The sequence below is a fragment of the Chrysemys picta genome, chromosome 1 (assembly GCF_011386835.1).
Source record: "Chrysemys picta bellii isolate R12L10 chromosome 1, ASM1138683v2, whole genome shotgun sequence".
Lineage (NCBI taxonomy): Eukaryota > Metazoa > Chordata > Testudines > Emydidae > Chrysemys > Chrysemys picta.
This window is the reverse complement of record NC_088791.1, coordinates 245,138,933-245,160,475: the sequence shown is the minus strand read 5'-3', so window position 1 is coordinate 245,160,475 and position 21,543 is coordinate 245,138,933. Positions and strand designations below refer to the sequence as shown.

Below are 21,543 nucleotides of genomic sequence, written 5' to 3'. Positions count from 1 at the left end.
GGGACGAGAGCTAAGGAAGCGTTGTTCTAAGTCAGCCATAAAAATGTTGGCATACTGTGGGGCCATGCGGGTACCCGTAGCAGTGCCGCTGACTTGAAGGTATATATTGTCCCCAAATGTGAAATAGTTGTGGGTGAGGACAAAGTTCAGCCACCAGGTTAGCTGTGACATTATCGGGGATACTGTTCCTGATAGCTTGTAGTCCATCTTTGTGTGGAATATTGGTGTAGAGGGCTTCTACGTCCATAGTGGTTAGGATGGTGTTTTCTAGAAGATCACCGATGGATTGTAGTTTCCTCAGGAAGTCAGTGGTGTCTCGAAGATAGCTGGGAGTGCTGGTAGTATAGGGCCTGAGGAGAGAGTCCACATAACCAGACAAGCCTGATGTTAGGGTGCCAATGCCTGAGATGATGGGGCATCTAGGATTTCCAGGTTTATGGATCTTGGGTAGCAAATAGAATACCCCTGGTCGGGGTTCTAGGCATGTGCCTGTACAGATTTGTTCCTGTGCTTTGTCAGGGAGTTTTTTTAGCAGATGGTGTAGTTTCTTTAGGTAATCCTCAGTGGGATCAGAGGATAATGGCCTGTAGAATGTGGTGTTAGAGAGCTGTCTATAGCAGCCTCTTGGTCATATTCCAATTTATTCATGATGACGACAGCACCTCCTTTGTCAGCCTTTTTGATTATGATGTCAGAGTTGTTTCTGAGGCTGTAGATGGCCTTGTGTTCAGCATGGCTGAGGTTATGGGGCAAGTGATGTTGCTTTTCCACAATTTCAGCCTTTGCACGTTGACGGAAGCAATCTATGTAGAAGTCCAGTCTTTTGTTTCGACCATCCGGAGGAGTCCATGCAGAATCCTTTTTTTTTTTGTAGTTCTGGTCGGGGGGATTCTGTGGTGGCTGAGCTAATTTCTTTTATTGGACCAAATTCAGTTGATGGTGAGAGAGAGACAAGCTTTCAAACTCTGTGTAAGTTTGAAAGCATGTCTCTCTCTCACCATCAACCGAATTTGGTCCAATAAAAGATACCTCTCAACTACTTCATTATATTAATTTTATTTTATATCTAAATTTCCTTCTATCCCACAGAAACATGGTGTTGTCTCCATGTTTAATAAAACTGTCACATATTTTGAAACTGAGGTTAACGAAACACTGTATACTTGTTAAAGAACCCCACGTCATTTCAAGCTTCTGCTCCTATTTATCTTGTATGGGTCTTTTACACATTTTGGATTATGTTGTAGGGGAGAGGGGCTGAGAAGTATGATTTGAAGCCTCCAGATATACAGTATGTGTTCCTAATTAAGGGGTGATTTTATGCCACCAAACCTTCATGAAAATGACAGATGAGAGAAGACTGAGTGAGTTTAAGTGATGTGATCTTTTAATTTTGCCATTAGTTGAAATTGTTTACATTTTTTACACATTCCCATTCTGTTCCTGATAGCTAATCATGCTCTGCCCTTTGCCATTTTAATCAATATTATTCCAAGAATTGACTACTAGCAAATACTTAAGAGAAAATCTTGAAGCATCTTTGCCCTGTGTCCTTCAGTAGTCTGTTTAATCTAACACCTTGTTAAATTCAGAATTATTTCTGGCAGTCGTGTTTCATGGGGGTCAATATGAGTTTTAAATATATTAAAGGCACTATATGAACCTTAGTCTTTTTCCTCAGGAAAAATGTAGCAAAAATTTAATATGTTCATACTTAACGTTAACTAGCAGTCTAACTCACTACTTTTGTGTCTTCAGTAAGGCCTGTTAATCTTAATCTTAAATATTTTAGGAGCTTAATAACCTTCCACGCATTTTACGAATAATTGGAAGGTATTTCATACGCAGTTTGCGTGGACGTCTAATTATATACACCTGTATATGAGACACCACTGTCATTGCTACTTAGAGATTGTTGAGCCTACACGGGTTGTCAAAGCATACAGAGGAGCTGATGTCTGAAGTGGCCACAATTTGTGTGTGTCAAGACCAGGAGTCGGCAACCTTTGAGAGTGGTATGCCAAGTATTCATTTATTTACTGTAATTTAAGATTTTGCATCCCAGTACTACATTTTACATTTACAGGGGCCGGTGGACGGAACCCCAGACCGGCGGTGGAGGCAGCAGACAGAACCCCAGACTGGCAGCAGGCTGAGCTGTTCAGCCCGCTGCCGGTCTGGGGTTCCATCCGCCGGCCCCGCTCAGCCCGCTGCTGGCCTGGGGTTCTGTCCATCCAGGCTGGCAGCGGGCTGAGTGGGGCCGGCTGGCAGCAGAGTGCTACTAAAAATCAGCTCGTGTGCCGCCTTTGGCATGCATGCTGCAGGTTGCCGACCCCTGGTCAAGACCAGTGATCCACTCAAGAAAAACAAACCACCCAAAAACATTAAGAAAATTGACAGTAAAAGGCTAATAGACAATATATTGCAGCAGCAGTTTCAAACTGAACTGAAGAACAGATTTTAGGTGCTACAAGAGTTAGATACCGTAAGAAGTCAACATCCATCTGTCAAGATGTGGCTTTATTTTTACACAGCAGCCAACAACTGCAGCTGGTTTCCAGGCAAACTAATCTAAAATCTGGATAAGTAAGGATATGTGGAACTGTGTGAAAGAAAGGAAACAAGTCAAAGCAAACACATACCTCCAGAAAAAGGAGCAGCAAAAATCTGTATATATATATATATATATATATATATATATTTTTTTTTAAGGACAAAGCAGTGTGAGAGAGACAAGAGGAAGTAAATGAGTAATGTTACCAGTGACTGCTGAAAGAGGTGATGATAAAAACACTTTTTTCATTGTCTCAACGAGGTCCTAACTGGCAAATTTACACCAGCAGGAGGGCCTGTCAGGGATAAACCAGGAAAGAATAACTAACATAAAAAGAACAAAAAAAGCAAGTGGCAGATCACTTTCAAGAGGTGCTCACACTTTCTTGTTAACAGTTGGAAATGAGCCATCCTGATTATCACTACAAAAGTTTTTTTTTTTCCTCCTGCTGATAGCCCACCTTAATTGATTAGTCTTGTTATAGTTGGTATGGCATCACCCATTTCTTCATGTTCTGTGTGTGTGTGTGTGTATAAATACAGTAGAAAGATATATTTATATATATATATAAATTTATATCTATATATAAATAATACATCTTCCTACTGTATTTATATATACACACACAGAGAACATGAAGAAATGGGTGATATATCTTCCTACTGTATTTTCCACTGCATGCATCCGATGAAGTGGGTTTTAGCCTATGAAAGCTTATGCCCAAATAAATTTGTTAGTCTCTAAGGTGCCACAATTACTCCTGTACTTTTAGCAATATTGAGGACATTCAAATTGTGGCTTGGGATAGATGGGTGTCGGAATCTAGTTTGTGCCCTAAGCAACATGTGATAGTGTGGCAAGGATTCAGATTTAGAAATGAAAAATTCCATGAAATGTTGATTTCTCTCCCCTCCCCCCCAGTAATTTGATGATAAACACATTTTAACAGTAGTTCTTTTTTAGTTTAGATGGATAAATTTGATTTTTTTCCCCTTTCATCTGTGATTTTTCCTTTAGCATCCTTCATTATGTTAATTATGCTGGAACGTTCACTCTGGACAGGATATCGTTTGTTTATTTGTAACTTCCTTTGTTTTTTAGGCTGTCGAAAACCTCTGTTCTTATAAAGTGTCCCCTACACTGTACAAACAGCTCCGGCAAGTCTGTGAAGATCATGTGAAAGCACAAATCCTTCAGTTCAGAGAATATCCTTTTCTTGTGCACAGAAATACAGTCCCATAATACTTTTAAAATTATTTTTTAAGGTAACACAACAGCAATTGATAAAACAAATGTGTAGGTGTTATATAAGCATTCAATATAGATCTTTAAATCAATCTCACAAAATTCTAGTTACCTGCTTGCCTTAGTTGAATAATTTCTGTGGACCAATAAAATATGAATAGCATTTTCATTCATGGTAAGTGTGCAAGAGTAATTTTATACCTGGTCTGAAAATTTTCATGACTGTAAGCAGTGCTTTGTTAACCTCTTTTGAAACAGCTATTGCATAAGGAGGAGAGTGGTTACAGGGGGAAAGTTGTACAGCAGTCCTGCTCCCTGGCTTTGAGATAAGGTGTTGGATATTTTTACCTTCTAAACTCTCTACATGCCACTTAGTCCTGGTTTACACTACAAAGTTAGGTTGATGTAAGCTGTCTTGTGTCGTCCTTGATGTGCATGTGTCTACACTTACATTTGTCAAGCACCCCGTTACAGTGATGTAGCAACACCAACTCCCCAAGAGGTGTTGAGCCATTGTCAATGTTCTGAGGTCAACGCAGCATGAGTGTAGACACTGAGAGCTTGTCTTCACTACCAGGATAAGTTGACCTAAGTTACGCTACTCCAGCTATGTAGCTTAGGTCGACTCTACCCTGGGTGTCTTCGCTGCACTGCGTCAATGGGAGATACTTTCTGGTCGATTTACCTTACTCTTCTCAGAGAGCTGGAGTACCAGTGTCAACCGGAGAACACTCTGCCATACATTTAGTGGGTCTTCACTAGACCCGCTAAATCGACACCTGCTGCATTGATTGCAGCAGCATCAATCTCCCTGGTAGTGAAGACAAGCCCTGTGTTACCTATGTCAGCCCTAATAGTCCTACAACAGCTGTGTCCCATAATGCCCAACACTGACCGCTCTGGTCACAGTTGTGAACTCCACTGCCTGGGGTCACAGAGACCCGAAGGCTCTCTCCCCCCCCCCTTCCCCGCTTTAAAGCCCTATACATTTTTGAAATGCCTGCTCCTGATTATCCAGCTTGGCAAGCACATCTAGCCGCTCTCCTTTGTTGTGTGCAACTGTCCAGCCGACCATGCCAGCTACATGCTCCAGATGCACTCCAGCTTGGAGTATAGGATAGGAGGTATAGGATTTCCTGGGCCTGTGAGGAGAAAAGGCTGTGCAGGCACAGTTGTGGACTAGCTGTGGAAATGTGGACATCTACGAGCAGATTGGCTGGAGGATGCAGGAGAGAGGGCTATGATAGGGATCACCAGCAGTGCCGGGTGAAAGCGAAGGAATTGCAGCAGGTCATATCAGCTGTTGGCCTCCTAGTCTTCTGATCCAGTTTCGAGCCCGCAGACCTGCCAATCTTACAAAGAGCTGCATGCCATACTCGGAGACCCCACTGCCACCCTGCACATTACTGTGGATACCTACGAAGAACCTGAGTCACAGACCCCTGCTGTGAACAGTGAGGGCAAGGAGGAGGGACATGCAATCGGCAGGGGTCCACCTATGCTGCAAGCCAGTACCTGTTTCAGAATCTACCACAGACCAATCAGTCCCAGCAGTTGAGCATGGGAAAGCCTGATACAGAGGAAGAAACTTTGGGTAAGTGTGTAATTGTATTTTCCATTCAATGATGTACTGATAGTTTTGTCCTGTTAAGTTGGGGGTACTATCGACCTTTCATTAATTTACTCATACTAGAAGAGGTCGGGTTACAACAAAGAGAGAGAGAGAGCTGTCATCTCTGTACAGTTAGGTGGGAGGACGGACATGCAGAGCAGTTTATGTACAGAGGGATGTCCCTTCAATCCTCCTGAGAGATGTCAATGAAACTTCCATGGAGGTATTCTGCAATCCTCTCTGAAAGGTTTTTAGGGATGGCAGTCTTATTTCTTTCTCTGTGATAGGACGCTTTCCTGTGTCTGTTGACAATAACTTTGGCAGGCATCATTGCAGTAAACTGGCTAGCAGCATGTGGGCCTTCGTGGTTTCAGGACCCTAGTGCTCTCTGTGCCCTTGTCATCCTGAAGAGCGAGATACCAGCTAAAATCATCACTGCCAGTGGAAAATGGTGCCAGCATTTAGTGCCATTGTCCTATATGCATAGTTTCATGCAACCGAACAATTCCCTCGCCTTTGGTGGGTCATACTCACCACGGCTGGTGCTCTGAGTGGTGTTGTGCACAAGCACTCTGGAGCAGAAGTGTCAATAAGCGTGTGTTGTTTCAAACTTTAGGGGAGCAAGGAAAGGGAGTTCTGAATCTTAATTTTCACTTTCCATTATGACTATTGTGGCAAAGGTACCTCTGTGTATTTTATTTGTAGTTGCTGCCATTGCAGCCTTGAGGGGTTCCCCCTCCACACCTGCAGGATGCCTGAGCCAGATCAGGAAGAAAAAAAGAGGACCCGGGAGGACATGCTCAAGGAGGTTGTGCATGCCAGTGCTGCATCAGACCATGAGCAAAGGACCTGGAGGGTGAATATTGCAGACAGCCTGGAGAAAGAAAGAAAGTGGACAGGGGAAAGGCCCAGGAGTCCTAGCAGGAAAAAGAGAGGGAGATACACCAGGACATAGTGCGGCTTCTCTGGCAGAACAAACAGATGCTGCAGACCCTTATGAACCTACAGGTTCAGTAATCATGGGCTCACTTCCCTATGCAGTCCCTGGAGAACTTCATTACAGCAACTTCCTACATCTTTGTTCAACATTCTTCATGACATCGGAAGCTGCATCCCTTCCCCTACCACTCTATCCCATGGGACATTAAGAACAACCACAGCTTCACATACACTGACTGTGAAAACCACAGTTGCTATGTGTTTAGCTAAAATGGGCATAAATGTTCTTTCTGTTCCATAACTTAAGTTTTTAGCATACAGTAACTCCTCACTTAAAGTTGTCCCGGTTAATGTTGTTTCATTGTTACATTGCTGATCAATTAGAGAACATGATTGTTTAAAGTTGTGTAATGCTCCCTTATAACAGGGAGCCACCTGTTTTGCCATTTGGCAGCCACCTGTTTTGTCCACTGCTTGCAGGAAGAGCAGCCCGGTGGAGCTAGCTGGTGGGGGCTTGGAACCAGGGCAGTCCCCCCCCCCCATCAGCTCCCCTAAGTTCCCTGTGTGGCAGCTGCCCAGCAGGCTATCAATTGCTAAGCAGTTCAGCTGTCCCTCCCCCCACTGCCATGTGTTGCTCCTGGGAGCCTCCTGCTTGCTGTGGGGGGGAAGTGGGGGGCTAATGTCAGGGTATCCCCCTCCCCCCGTTCTTGCACCCTGCATCTCCATAGAGCAGTGGGGGGACACGACAGGCCGGAGGCTGCTGTCTCAGCTTGCTGATCTACTTAAAAAGGCAGTGTACTTGGAGTGGGGTCAGCGTACTTAAAGGGGCAATGCACATCTCTCTTTCTCTCCTTCACAGGGTGTGTGTTTCTGTCTTGGTCTGCCATGCTGTCTCCCCTCCCTCCATTCGTGCTGCCTTGTAGAGTGTGAGGCTACATTAACAACAATGGGTTAACCCTAGAGGGCTCAGCTGAATGCTAGTTCATCATTTAGCAGTAAGGCATTCCCTGGGAAATATTCCACCCTCTGACTTCACCACCTCAACCAAGCTTCACAATCATCATTGCTGTGTATAATATTAAATTGTTTGTTTAAAACTTATACTGTGTGTGTGTGTGTATATATGTATATGTGTGTATATAGTCTTTTGTCTGGTGAAAAAAATTTCCTTGGAACCTAACCTCCCCCCCCATTTACATTAATTCTTATGGGGGAAATTGAATTCACTTAACATCGTTCCGCTTAAAGTTGCATTTTCAGGAACATAACTACAACGTTAAGTGAGGAGTTACTGTATTTGCTTTTAAGTTGCAGAAATTTTTCTTTGCGCTGGTTTTGTTACTGAATAAAATTCTAATCTTTTGGGAAATATTTCATCTTTATTAGTTCACGTCATATGCTGCAGAGTGCCTAGCAGTACTAAAAGCACCCACTTGTCACACTGTGCAATAACATCTCATAGGATCAGTGACAGTGTAATAATCATAAATGTACAGCAAGCACCACAAAATTGACAGGTGCATAGACAGTGTTGTATTTATAGGCGTACATCAAGCACCATACAATTCCTAACAGGCCCCAGAAACAAGGCGGCCATGTGGAGCACATTACACCCCAAAGCACTACTGTGGCTCACTGTTAAAATATTCTTTCAAAGCCTCCCTGAGCCATATAGCTCCGTATTGAGCTCTTCTGGTAGCACTTGTGTTTGGCTGTTCAAACTCCGCAGACACACTCCACTTCTGCCCTTCACCCTGGCAGCAGCTTTTTCCCCATTTGCTTCACAGATATTACATAGGACAGAGCGGGCAGCTATAGCTATTGGGATATTTTTTTCACTGAGATCCAGTCTTGTGAGTGAAGGGATGCTGGTGTCCCTTCAGTCTACCAAAAGCATGTTCAACTGTCATTCAGCAACTGTTGAGCCGATAGTTGAATCTTGCCTTGGTGCCGTCCAGGTAGCCGGTGTACAGCTTCATGAGCAAGGGTTAGACTGTGTCCCCCAGAATCACTATGGTATTTCAACATTGCCAATGGTAATCCACCAATTGGGAAAGATAGTCCCTATTTATAGCTTTCTGAACAGTCCTGTGATCTTAAAGATGTGAACGTCATGCACCTTCCCTGACCAGCCAACACTGATGTCAGTGAAGCATCCCTGGTGATCCGCCATCGTTTGCATAACCATAGAAAAGTAGCCCTTTCTGCTGGCAAGGTGGTCTGATGCCAAAATAGGGTTATGCATGCCATCTGTTGGTCGACCGCAGTTCGGGAACCCCATTTCGGCAAATCTATCCACATCATGCATGTTGCTGAGTCACAGTCCTGCATAGTAGGAGACGATGAACGGCCATGCACGCTTGCATGACAACGGCCTCCACATTTGCCAACTCCAAAATGATTTCCCATTGACCGGTAGCGATCCTGCGTCACAAGTTTCCGGTGTGATTGTCACTCATTTCTCCATTTCAGTACAACTGTCATTCTGGTGTCCCTTCACTGGAGGGCTGGAGCAAGCTTGGTGCACAGATCCAGGAATGTGGCTTTGCGCCTCCAGAATTTTTGCAGCCACTGCTCAGCATGCTAAGCCTCCATTCTGATACGATGTCACCAGTTAGTGTTCATTTCTTGGGCCCAGAAGTGGTGCTCCACCATCTGCTCTGTGAATGCCACCAACAACCTTGAATTGGTTCTTGCTGTGGCCCACAGCAGTTTGTCCTCCCATGAAATTGTCATGTTCTTTGCTGATTTGATTCTCTTGTGGCTCTGCAAATACCGGAGGATTGTGTGTTCAGTGCTTGAACCAGATCTTGTGGGTGTGGGGTTGGTTTTTTTCATTTTGTCAAAAGCTATCTATCTTCAGTCAGAATTGTATATAACCCCTCTCTTTTCAGACTCCCAGACTTCATCTGATCTTCTGAATTGAGTGCTTTTAAATTTAGGATTTTCTCTGTCAAACGATTTTTAGAGATCTGAGATTTCCACATCTGACAAGTATACTCCTTTCCTGTTCCATTGACACAAGATGGTAGTCATCAAAATTTGGCTTACAGAGACTTGAGTTGCTATTGTATTTGAAGGGAAGAGTAGCCACATTTGGATTTCTTCATAAATGGTTTAATGGAACTCAGAAAGCTTAAATCACAGCTAAAGTCTGCTGCGTGAAGTAGCCTCCACAATTCATGAAGATAAATTCATGAAGATCTGGGATTTTAGGTGAACCCTGTGGGGAGTTTAATGAGGATTATTTAATCCCTTGAAAGTTTTTAAAAAGAATACAGCTGTTTGAACTATATCTGATGTAAACCAGTTTAATGAACAAAATTGCTTTTTAGACCGTTCCTCCCAGCTCTCCTCAATGGGAAGGAGAGTTGCTTTTGATTTAAGTGGGATGTCTTCTTTAACCTGTCAGAGTTATGTAGTGCAGATGGAGGCGCAGGAGAGCAATGTGAGGCATTCACTCAAAAACTGAGTCATGCCTTTGGAAGAATTCCCAGCCCTCTGCTGGTCCAGCACTTTTTAGCAACTGAATTCTGATCCCTAACTTCCAGCGCAATTTCATTTGTGCCCATAGAGCAACTTTACTGAATAACTTCCTGAACAAAAATGTACTGAATAAAGATAATCACTAGTATCTGGCCTCAAAAAAGTGTTGATGAACTAGTTTTCCTTAGCAGGCGCTGCACAGATTCTCTGGACAGTCTTTTATTTTTAAAGAAGGTAAATAAATGCTGGCAAGATCACTGCAGACAAATGGTAAGTTGACTATTCAAAATGCAAATCCCTGAGACATCAAAGAGATCTGGTAAATAAATGCTGGGGACATTACAAAAAATCAGAAGTGGGGAGGGAGTTCAAAGAGTCCTTCAGCCTTGACTGAAAAGCAATTTTCTTAAAAAATCAAAACACCTCCCCCCAACTTTATTTATTTATTTATATATAATGTATCATTTCACTCCAAACAGTAAGGGGGTCTGCACTTATCCTCCACTTGCAATTTTTTTTCTGGGTACTTCCTGGTTGTTTATAAGCAGCATTTAACAGCTCTTGGGTGCTTCTCCAACCTATAAAATCAGAAGGGTTCAAAGTTAACATTGAAAGAACAGAGAAAACATTAAACTCTCAAACACATGGATAATTTCCCTCAAATTGGTTTTGATATCTTCACAGGCAAAAATGTGATATAGGACATCAGGGCATGAATCACACTAATAAAATATTCTTAATTCTCCATATCACTCGTAATGTTTAAAAAATAAGATAATGGCACTTTGCAGGGATGGCAGAGGGGCAATTAGGAAGATTAAGAACAAACTGGTTGGAAACGCCAATCTCTGCACTCCTGCCCCCCAAATTAAAAATGTGGCAGAAAAAATTACCGTTCAAAGGTTTTCATGGGAATTTTCTAAACAAAAGAAAAGTATTTAATTTAGTTTTCACATAGTATTCTGAAATGAACATTTTCATTTCAACTTAAAATATCATTTTGCTTTGGTTTATGAAAACTAAAAATGTTTGGATTTTCATTTCTTTTTTCATTTGGAGGTTTTATTCTCCTTTCTCTCTTTTACTTTTCCCTTTTTTCCACTGTTTTAAAAAAAGAAAAGGTAGAAGGGGAAGACCCCTAACTTATTTACTGCTTTCCTCTTAGAAAACATTAAGAAAGTATGTTTCTATTCAACAGATTTAAAAAAAATTCCAGTCAGAAAATTGAAAAAATTTGTTGAAATTGGAGCTTTCCTGTGAAAAGATGTTTAGACTAAACCACATTTTCCAGTGGGAAGATTTCTCAGTCAATAAATATTAACCACACATATAAGAAAGTGAAGAGAAAAGAAGATGGCAGTGTTAAACCTCTCTCTCTCTCTCTTCCCCCGCCCCACAAGAGTGCCAAGTTTCAGTGTGTGGCTTCTTTAGCCACTTCTAATGTATGTTCTAGCATGAAATCTAAGCTGGGAAGAGGCCAATTTTCCATATTTAATTTTTTTATAAGAGTTAAAATTGGTTGCTGGATGTGAAACTGTTGCTCAACTAATGGGGGATGAGGGGAGAGGTGGTGGAAGTGGTCTAAATAACCTAGAGAATCTCTTCTCTTTTTAAGTAATAGAGATATGGAAAAATTAAGGCATCAGATATATTCATTTTGATAGTGAGAAGTATTTATAACCTTCCCCTATTTTCTCATCATTTTACTGGGAACTGATTTTCATAGGCAAAGGTTATGTTGCATAACCCACTTTCTTCCCGTCATAAAACTGCTTTTTAAAAATATATTTTTAATGTTCAATTAATAGTAGTACACCACTGCATGGTGTGCATTGGAAGCGTATTGGTGCACTTCTTGGGTGGTTGAAGAGTAGAAATAATGCAAGATGATATACAATCTTAATAGCTCTTAAAATTGACTACAGGGTTTGGAATTATTTGGGATACATCTTATAATACAGTTTGTGCTTAGGTAGTATTGCTATCAAGGTCTACAATTTAAAAAAACTTTTACCTTTATACAAATAATCTGATTTAATACATGTAAAAATTATAAAGTTAATTGACTTGTAAGACATCTTAATTACACAAACACAGATTCTAATATAAAATACAATCCTGTGTGCTTGTAAACAGGCAAATTGGTTCAATCAGTGTTTTACATTTGCAGATCATGATTAGAAGCATTTTCTTATTTTTGGATCGTACATATGTGCTTCAGAATTCATTGCTTCCTTCTATATGGTAGGTATCTGTGTAAGTACGCTGCTAACATAATTTTTGAACGTGAACTTATTGTTTTTGTAAAGATTAAACTTTACTTTTCCCCCCACAATTATTTTGTTTTGTGTATGTAACACATGTAACATCTTTCGTTTCTGTAAAATTCCCTGTATATGTATGGAGTTAAATGTGTGAGATCAGTTTTTGTCTGGGAATATTATATAAATCAAGTTATATTTCTGATTTTTTAATTAATTTTCAATATTTATACAGGGATATGGGACTAGAGCTTTTTAGAAAGCACATTATTAGTGATAAACTAGTTCAAAACAAGACCATTGATGGAATCCTCCTACTGATTGAACGGGAACGGAATGGTGAAACTGTGGACAGAAGCCTGTTACGAAGTCTGTTAAGCATGCTGTCTGATCTACAGGTAAGTATAGCAAACCTTACTAATAGCTGCCACATTTAAAGGCAGACACAAATTGTGGACCTTTCTAATTCTTTCGTGTCCTAGAAGAGTAACTTTTTTCTAATTAAATTATGCTTTGGAATTAAAACCATATTTTCCATATTTTTAGGATCATGATTAAGTTTAGCAGCTGTACATATAACTGTTCAGCTTCTGTCTATAGCTTAATTAATTTTCCACTAAAATTATATTAAATTATTCAGTAAAATAAAACCGAGCATGTCATTTATTCTTTTTTAATACCAGTGGCTAGATTGAAGTTTTAGTTTAGTGATATTTTTTCCAAAGAAGGTTAATTCATCCTGTAGTAAGTCGCTAATTATACACTTAAAAATACTGTATCCGCGTTCACATGCCTGTATCTTTGCTGGCTCCTCCGTGTATTTATCACATAAACACAGTATTGCTACAATTATATTAGGTATGAACTAATTTGGATGGCTTGACACACATTTATAAAAGAAGCTTAAATAGGGATGCTCCTTTGAGTGATACAAGTGAGTGGCTGTATTAGCTGCAACACCCATGCCTGTCGCTCCCTTCCAACCAAAAAATCTGGGAAAAATCTAGTATTGATTTTCTTAAAAAAAAAAAAAAAAAAAAAAAGAGTTGCATTGTATTGAAATGCTCCTTTTTGTTTTTCAGTGTGTCAACAGTAAATCTAAACTTGTCAGTTGAAAGTATTTGAGAACTCATTATTACGATAGACAAAAAGTTATCTCCTTGAGACACACGTGGCTGTGTCCTGCTTATCACTTACTCTGTCGTTCTTAAAAGAAAACTGGATAAATTCATGGTGGTTAAGTCCATTAATGGCTATTAGCCAGGATGGGTAAGGAATAGTGTCCCTAGCCTCTGTCTGTCAGAGGATGGAGCTGGATGGCAGGAGAGAGATCACTTGATCATTGCCTGTTAGGTTCACTCCCTCTGGGGCACCTGGTATTGGCCACTGTCGGTAGACAGGATACTGGGCTAGATGGGCCTTTGGTCTGACCCAGTACGGCCTTTCTTATGTTCTTATTTTCTTACGTTGTTCTCCTTTTGTCCACTAAATGAGGCCATTTTGCTTTCCCTTTTTTTCCAGCTGTAGGCAATGACCAATATAGGTCAGCAGAGGTTTTATATCATAATTCTTAAATCATGGGTCTGCAGCTCCCAAATAATATATGTCCACTGTAAATTGCTATAAATGAGACCAAATCCTTCTCATGGAGCCATGTACCCAAAGGCACGTCTCAGTCCTGGTAGTGAGAAAATTGACTTTGCTTCCAGACCTGAGTTTCTAGCATGAGACACTGTTGCAATGTTCTCCAGCTACTGGATTGACTTCAGATTTGTATTTTTAAACAGTGTAATTCTATATTAAAATATGTGGCCTTTAATTGATTCAAAAGTCTTTTAATCCTGACACAGATTAAATGGAGTAACAAAAATATATATCATTGGCATAAGTAAAAGAATTTGGGCTTAGTCCAGGTCCAGTAGAAAAGGGTCTACATCACAAAACCTATCACCACATTCTGGCCTCTCTAAGAGATTACCAAAAAAGATTGGGCATGAAGTCCAAGCATTCGATATATGGACGCAGTCAAGCTGTAATTTCATGGATTTTCACTTAGATTATACTTGAATAGGCATGAGTGACCAAGTGGACTAATAATTTTTGCACATTCTATTCAGGTAAACTTGAGCTTCCTGTCAGCATTCCAGTCATGCTGTCCATTCTCTTTTTGGTAGAACATAGGTCATGAGCCTCCTTTCATCCTTCCAGGAAATTCTTTAGCTTGGATCTCCTTAATTTAGTTAGGTATTCCCTGTTCACAGGATGTTTAAATATGTCTGAGATATTAGGGGAAGGGTAAGAGAAAAAACAATAACTATTTCATTTTCTGATAAGACACTGCAAAGCCAATCTGGCTCAGTTTCTGCCTTTCCTGCTAAGCCTCCTAACTATCATCCATAACGGGCTCTGGTATATCTGGAAAATAAATATGTAATACTGCTTCTTTGAGGTAGTTACAATAGGTGAAGATAAGCTTCTGTCAGTCATTGTCTTTAGACAATGTAATGCTCGATGAATGTCCATGCTGGAAGATGTGGATCTGGCTTGTGTGTTCTCTTTTGCCAGAGCTTTCCCCTTTATTAGCCCAGGTATTCATAGCTGCATCACCTTTTTCATGTCTGTCAGATTTTTAAGAGGCTAGGGTTTAACAGTAGGTTTTTTGATCTCTGCTAAACAAAGCTAAATATACCCCCTTTCTTGATTCCTTCCGATCATGTGTGCATTTAGATATGATTTTCTCCTTTGAATTATTTCAGACAGATACTTCTAGTTCTACGCTAGATAGCCTCTAATCTAGGTATTTTTACCATGGCTGCTGCTATAGTAGGTGAAATCCTTATAGATGCTCCAGTAAATAAACGTGGATTGCTGTTTCTCCCTCCACATCCCCACAGAAATAGGTTGGTTATTAAGTGAAAGCCAAGTTAATGAAATGAGTTTTACAATTTGTTTGAAAGCAGTGAGGCTGTTGTTCATCCTGTTTTCCTTAGATATCAGTTCTGTAGTTGAAGGCCAGCTGCTGAGAAAGTTCTGTCTTCTGCTCACATGACTCTCATTTTTGAGACTTACTGTTCCAAAGCACTGTGACTGCATGAGGTTATGATCCCAAAAAGTGGGGGTGTCCTTTTATATAGTTTGGGCCAGTTCCCCTGGAGGGTTTTGAAGATAAGGAATGAAACCTAGAATTTGAGTCGCTCTTCAACAGGGAGCCAGTGTAAAGAACCAGGGCTGGGATGATGAATTGGTGGGCTGCTGCACTCTCAACGTTTGTAAGTAGTCATTTTGCAGTAGTCAAACTTAAAGCTTACAGAATAATTCCTGTGATCAAGTCTGAATTTGATCAGAATGGGCTTCAGTCTGTCTGGCTATCTGTAGATATAAAGAGGGCATTTTTCACAGCTGTGGCCACTTCAGTGAACATTATAGAGAGGAGTCTGACAGTCTGAGGGCAGATGTCCTCCATGGTGGGTTGATGTTACAGTGGCAGCAAGTTTTCAAAGTTCTTTTCTCTCCCAACTGGCATTGCCCTGTCTTGCCTGGGCCTAGCTTCAGCCAGTGGCTCTTCATCCAGGTGCTGATATCTCCCAGGCAATACGATAACTAAACTCTGAAGCATGACATTTAATTTCACTTCAACAAAATTTATCATTCATTTTGATAACAAGATATTTTTGATATTCATACAAATCTTGTTAAAGCTTCAGCAACTTCCTGTGGCAGTGAGTTCCATGATTTAATTACACATTATATGAACAAATATTTCCTTCCATTGGTTTTGAATTTCTTACCTTTTTTTAATTCTAGTGAATGCCCCCATGTCTTGTTATGAGGCAGGGAGAAGAGAAGCTCCTGATCTACCTTTTCCAGGTCATGAATTATTGTGTATACTTTTATCCTGTTCTCTCTACTAGGGTATGTCCAGACTACCCGCCGTATCGGCGGGTAGCGATCGATTTATCGGGGATCAATATATCATGTCTCGTTAAGACATGATATATCGATCCCCGAACACGTTCCCCATCGACTCCGGAACTCCACCGGAGTGAGCGGCGGTAGCGGAGTCGATGGAGGAGCCGCAGCCGTCGATCCTGCGCCGTGAGGACGGGAGGTAAGTCGGAATAAGATATGTCAACTTCAGCTACGGTATTCCTGTAGTTGAAGTTGTGTATCTTGCATCGACAACCCCCCCGCCCACCCCCAGTGTAGACCAGGCCTTGGTCTCCTTTCTAAAGTAAACAATACCAGTCTTTTCAATTTCTTTTAATATGACAGTGTTTCATTGCCCTTGATCATTCCTGTTACTCTTCTTTAAATCCCCTCTAGTTCAGCAATAGACATTGAAGAGGGAAAGGATAGTCCAGTTCATCTGCACCTCATTTATCTCAGTGAGCCAAAGCAAGATGACAAACCCCAGATTTCTTGGATGAAGATTATTTTGGAGACGGTGTTCCTGATTAGTCCAAGCATTTCACCGAAAAGGAGTTATCGGTTCTTTGCTGTGATTTCACTAATTTGGAGCTATTGCATTTGCAGCAGGAATGCTGGCAGGAGGATCAAACTCAACTGGACTGGAGTCCCATAATTGTGTTATATTGGCTACAGGTGCCTGTCTGTGTGATTTAAACAGAAGCCCATTGATTTAGACAAATCAGGCACTGAATCGCTGATTGAAGCACACTTATGATATGCTGTGGGAAAGCTCCCATTGCAGTTGGTCATCCTCTACCTATTATACAAATAAATCAAGAATTTCATTATCCAGTAGTGTCAGTGGCACTTTTCTTGAGGACAGACAATTTTGTGTCATGGGATATTTTTTGTCTTTCATCTTGACAACTAAAAATAAAAAAGCCAGCCTTAAGCATGAGGTTAATAAGTAATTAAATTCATAATTTCATTTTTTACCTAGGTTTACAAGGAATCATTCGAACAAAAGTTTTTGGAGGAGACAAATTGTTTATATGCGGCAGAGGGCCAAAGGTTAATGCAAGAAAGAGAGGTAAATACACAGTGTTAATGAGCACTAGGAATTAATTAAAAGACCGTGGGGCCCAATTCTATGCTGAGGTACACCTCCATGTACTTCAGTGTGAGCTGCATTGGTGTATCTGAGAGGGAGAATTGAATCCAGTGCGTTGAAGTATCTTTAAGTCAGTGGTTTAAATCAATGGTCCACGGATGTCTAAGATTTCCAAAAGGGACAACACCTCCATTTGAAATTTTTTAGGGGTCTGCAAATGAAAAAAGGTTGAAAACCACTGCTTTAAGTGCATGACTAGAAGTGAGATAACCCAGTAAAATTTGGGCTACCTAAAAGCATGCTGCTGGAGAACACAATAGTAAGAGCTATGGGGGTATTGTCAACATTACTTCACCCAAGAAACTGTAATGTGTGTCCTTTAGTGTCATTCCAGTTTTTCTTTCATTTATACCTAATTAAGCAGTTGAGTTTTAAAAAAGGCTTATTTACTCAATAGATTAAGACAGTTTTGTTTTCTGTTCTTTTGGGTTAAAGCGATACTGTCCTGTTGACAGGCCACAAATTTAGACACTTCCCAAATGTAAAACAAATAAGTGTCCCCTAGTTAATATAAATGTATTGGCTCTCCCAAATGAGAACTGTGAAAGTTAACTGACTCACCGCAAATATTCTGAAAGCAAGTGTCTACATGACACTGATGTAAATTGTCATGTCACACCCGTGTCTCTTTGGATTATGCCATCCTTAATTTCTTCTCTAATGCTATCTCGTCAGTACTCTGCTAATGTATAGTTAAGATAATTGTCATGATAAAAAGGTTATGCATATGTCATATTCCTTTGTGTTCACTAATTAAATCATTGCATTCTTTTCTTTGCTAGGTCCCAGAATATCTTCACCACGTTAACAAACGTTTAGAAGAAGAAGGAGACCGAGTGATAACATATTTAGACCATAGCACGCAGTGAGTACAGTTTTTCTTCCATTTTCACTATAGGCCAAACCTGCTTGCTATCCATTCATAAAGTAATGTGATTATCCATGGTTCGAAAGAAGGCAGATTATTTCAATAGTATCTAAAAGGGTAATAATATTGAGATTATCTGTAAAGAACTTTGTTTTACGAAGGCTACGTATCTTGATTAAAATTAAAATACACGATAAAAAGAAAAAAGTGGGAGAGAAAAACATCTGGAAAGATCTAGCAATATGAGTTTGAGGTTTTTGAAATCTTTGAGTTATTGCATCATTTGGACTTTCAAAATAGTAGTTCAGGTTAACCATTCATGCGCTTATAATGACATTTAGCTCAAACTGCCTGAGGGAAGGGAACGTTCTTTTTGCCTAATGAAACTGTTAGGTATCCTCACTCATGAGCTCTATTTAAAATGGCAGTCCACTTTTATTAACTGTGTTCTAGGCTATATTTGGCATTTGATCGTGTTACAATGATGACTTTAATAAAGTATATCTCTTATTTCTCATTACTTAAAATTATCTACTGCAATCTATGCTGTAGTGTATGTATAATGCAAACTAAAATATTTTTTTAGACAGCTGCTATATATTATAAAATTCTAACTGTGGCCCTGATCCTGCAAATACTTACTTGCAGGTTGGTTGATATTTACTCCACAGTTAGTCTCATCAAAATCAATGGAACTACTCACATATATGAATTTAAGAATATGCATAAGTATTTGCAGAATCATGGCTTTAAAATGCAGCTCAAATAAAGAGTAGCCTGGAATTCTAGCGAGGCCAGTCTGTGCAGAGACTTATTGTGGGTCCCAGCTTCTGTCTCAGCTCAGGATGAAAGTCTGGGCCCACTGGGGTCAGAGAGCTCTGTGAAGGCAAAATGAGAAAGCCTTGCATAAATCATCACTGATTTCCTTTGATCCTTTTAAGAAGCAGCATTTACGGGATCTGAAGTTGGTCTCCTTTAGTGATCCTCATACCTCAGAGTTTACCACCCTTCTAGATGTGTGAAGGGGGCAGCAAGAATATTAAAAAAAGTAAAAAATGTAATGTATTAGATTTGTACTTGGAATAGATATGATCCTTCAGGGAGAAAAATAACATCAAAAATAATAGAGGACAAGATAGGTGAAGTGCTGATGGAGTACTCTCTTAATATCCTGGGACCAGCATGACTACAACAACGCTGCATATCAAAAATAATGTTGTGTTAATTTAAACCCGTAAATTAGGTTTTGTAAAAAACATATTTTCTAAAACTTAAGACCAATACAGTTATTCTGTGATTTGTTGACTTACAATATATTAGTGTAAAGCCAGGATTTGGGTGTTTTGTTTTGCTTTGGGGTTTTTTTGTTGTTGAAAAATTGCAGAATATTGCTCTGCAATATTTTCAACCTAAGCATTTCACCACTTTAGTAATACATAAAAGCCAGAAAAGGAAACTGACCAGTCTTAGTCAAATGCAGTAAGTAAATAATCTGAATTATAGGTGGAAAGTAGAGATAAGCCTACATTGCAAAATTCAGAACCAAGTTTAATATCTTCTCCCAGAGTTTGGTGGTCTGATATGGGGTTCTAATTCAGCTCATAAGTGTGCTTCGTTAGCCATGAAACCTTAGTTCAGAATTTGGGTTTGAATTTTGAAACACACTAACCTGGGTTGTTTGGTTTTGAGGATCCAGTTTAGAACCATCTTTTTCTATAAAAAGAAAAAGTAAATAAGAATCTTTAAAACTGTTCTAATTTTTAATATATAATTTTAAGGTGTTATGAATAATAGCAAGAGCTTGTTTTTTAAAGTAACATTTTAATTAGAATCTCCATTTCTTAATTGCATATATTTTTGCAGTATTTTATCTTGAGTTTATTCCTGTTAGAATTTTTTTGTTTATGTAAAATACAGACTGCAAAATTAGAATAAACTGTACATTTTCAATGTTTTGTCATGTAGTAATGGGAGTTATTCACACATGCATCCTGATAAGAGAGTAATCGCCTTAAACTGTGCAGTATTTCTTATGTGCTTTTTCTTGCCTTACACAGGAAACTACTAATTGCTTGTGTGGAAAAGCAACTACTAGGAGAGCACTTAACAGCTATTTTGCAAAAAGGTATATCTTTCTTAGTTCTTGTAACCTACACTGAAGGACAGATTCTCATACTCTGCAATTATGGTAGATTGTACAACTATTACTTTAGTAAAGAATGTGGGCCATAGCAGCGACTTCCACGCATACTGAAAGCCAGCTCCGAATAAAGTTATTCCAGCTACCAGGGCAAGATTGTGTGTGTGTGAGAATACATGATGATTCTGGTTATAGTTTTGTAAAACTGTTTAAAGATAGTTAAACCCTTCACCCGTACTTAGTGCCACTAGTCATCTCCAAAATAAAAAGTGCTAATGGCACAGGATTATATAAACTTCCAAAACAAGCACTTAAATTACTGCAGTAATTCTATATAAATCACACAGCACAGGTAGAATTAACTTCTAGTTTGCCTGTCACTATATAATTAAAGAATCTTTGTACAGTCAAATACAGTGAAGTCCCAGTGAGGTTACCTGTTAAGCCAGTACAATATATATTCTCTTTGCATCCTTTGGTGTGTCTCTGGAAATCTCAGATTTGTCTTAGTCTTCTTCAGAAGTACTTGTTGAGTGATCAGTGCCTCTGATATCCTCTTGGTTTTTTAAAAATTAACAGGAACAATCATGTCAATCTTCTTCTTTCACTGGATTTTTAAGCTTGATTGATGTTTCCTGATCTTATATATGTTTTGATATAAAATATCTTTTCTGTTCTTAGCTCTGGGTGATCTTTAGGTTTTGGGTCTTCTGGCAACTTAGCCTCACCCTTCTTTGTTTTCTTCATGTTGCAGGAAAGTCCCCTCCCTCCACTTATTCTTCCTTTATTTTCCATAAAATACTTGGGATATTTTTCTCAAAACTTCTGACATTGGCTTCTTTTAGTTCTCTGCCTGATCAGATGGAAAATTATCTGATTTGGTCTACTTTACCAGTCTACCTCTTTCGCTAACTGTCTCACATTTCAGTAACTTATCCTCAGGACCTATGAGTATTGCTGACTAGAGGTGAGTGAATAATTGATTTTTTTGGTTCGAGGATGAACCAAAATATTCAGAGGAAAAAAAATTCAGTCTAGTTTGAAGCAAAACTAATTTTTTTTCTTTATTTTTTTTCCTTGCTGAAACAAAAAAAGAAAAATATTCGATTTGGGTCAAACAAAATTATTTGTTCAATCCAAAACACTTTTTTCCCAGTGTTTTATTTCAGGTGTTTTTCACCCATCCATATATAATATATAATTTTAAATACCCCTCTACCCCGGTATAATGTGACCCAATATAACACAAATTCGGATATAATGCGGTAAAGCAGTGCTCTGGGGGGGGCGAGGCTGCACACTCCGGTGGATCAAAGCAAGTTCGATATAACGCGGTTTCACCTATAATGCGTTGAGAT

General features: G+C 39.7%; 1 protein-coding gene across 1 annotated transcript in view; it reads left to right on the top strand.

The window, feature by feature from the left end:
• CUL4A (cullin 4A) overlaps positions 1–21,543 on the top strand; it is an 88,708-nt gene that overhangs the window by 15,629 nt on the left and 51,536 nt on the right. Inside the window, exons 3-9 of the mRNA XM_005307616.5 lie at positions 3,656–3,759; positions 10,037–10,106; positions 12,007–12,080; positions 12,333–12,495; positions 17,007–17,096; positions 17,960–18,042; positions 20,103–20,170. Coding sequence (XP_005307673.1) covers positions 3,656–3,759; positions 10,037–10,106; positions 12,007–12,080; positions 12,333–12,495; positions 17,007–17,096; positions 17,960–18,042; positions 20,103–20,170 — 652 coding nt within the window. The remainder of the gene's footprint in view (positions 1–3,655; positions 3,760–10,036; positions 10,107–12,006; positions 12,081–12,332; positions 12,496–17,006; positions 17,097–17,959; positions 18,043–20,102; positions 20,171–21,543) is intronic.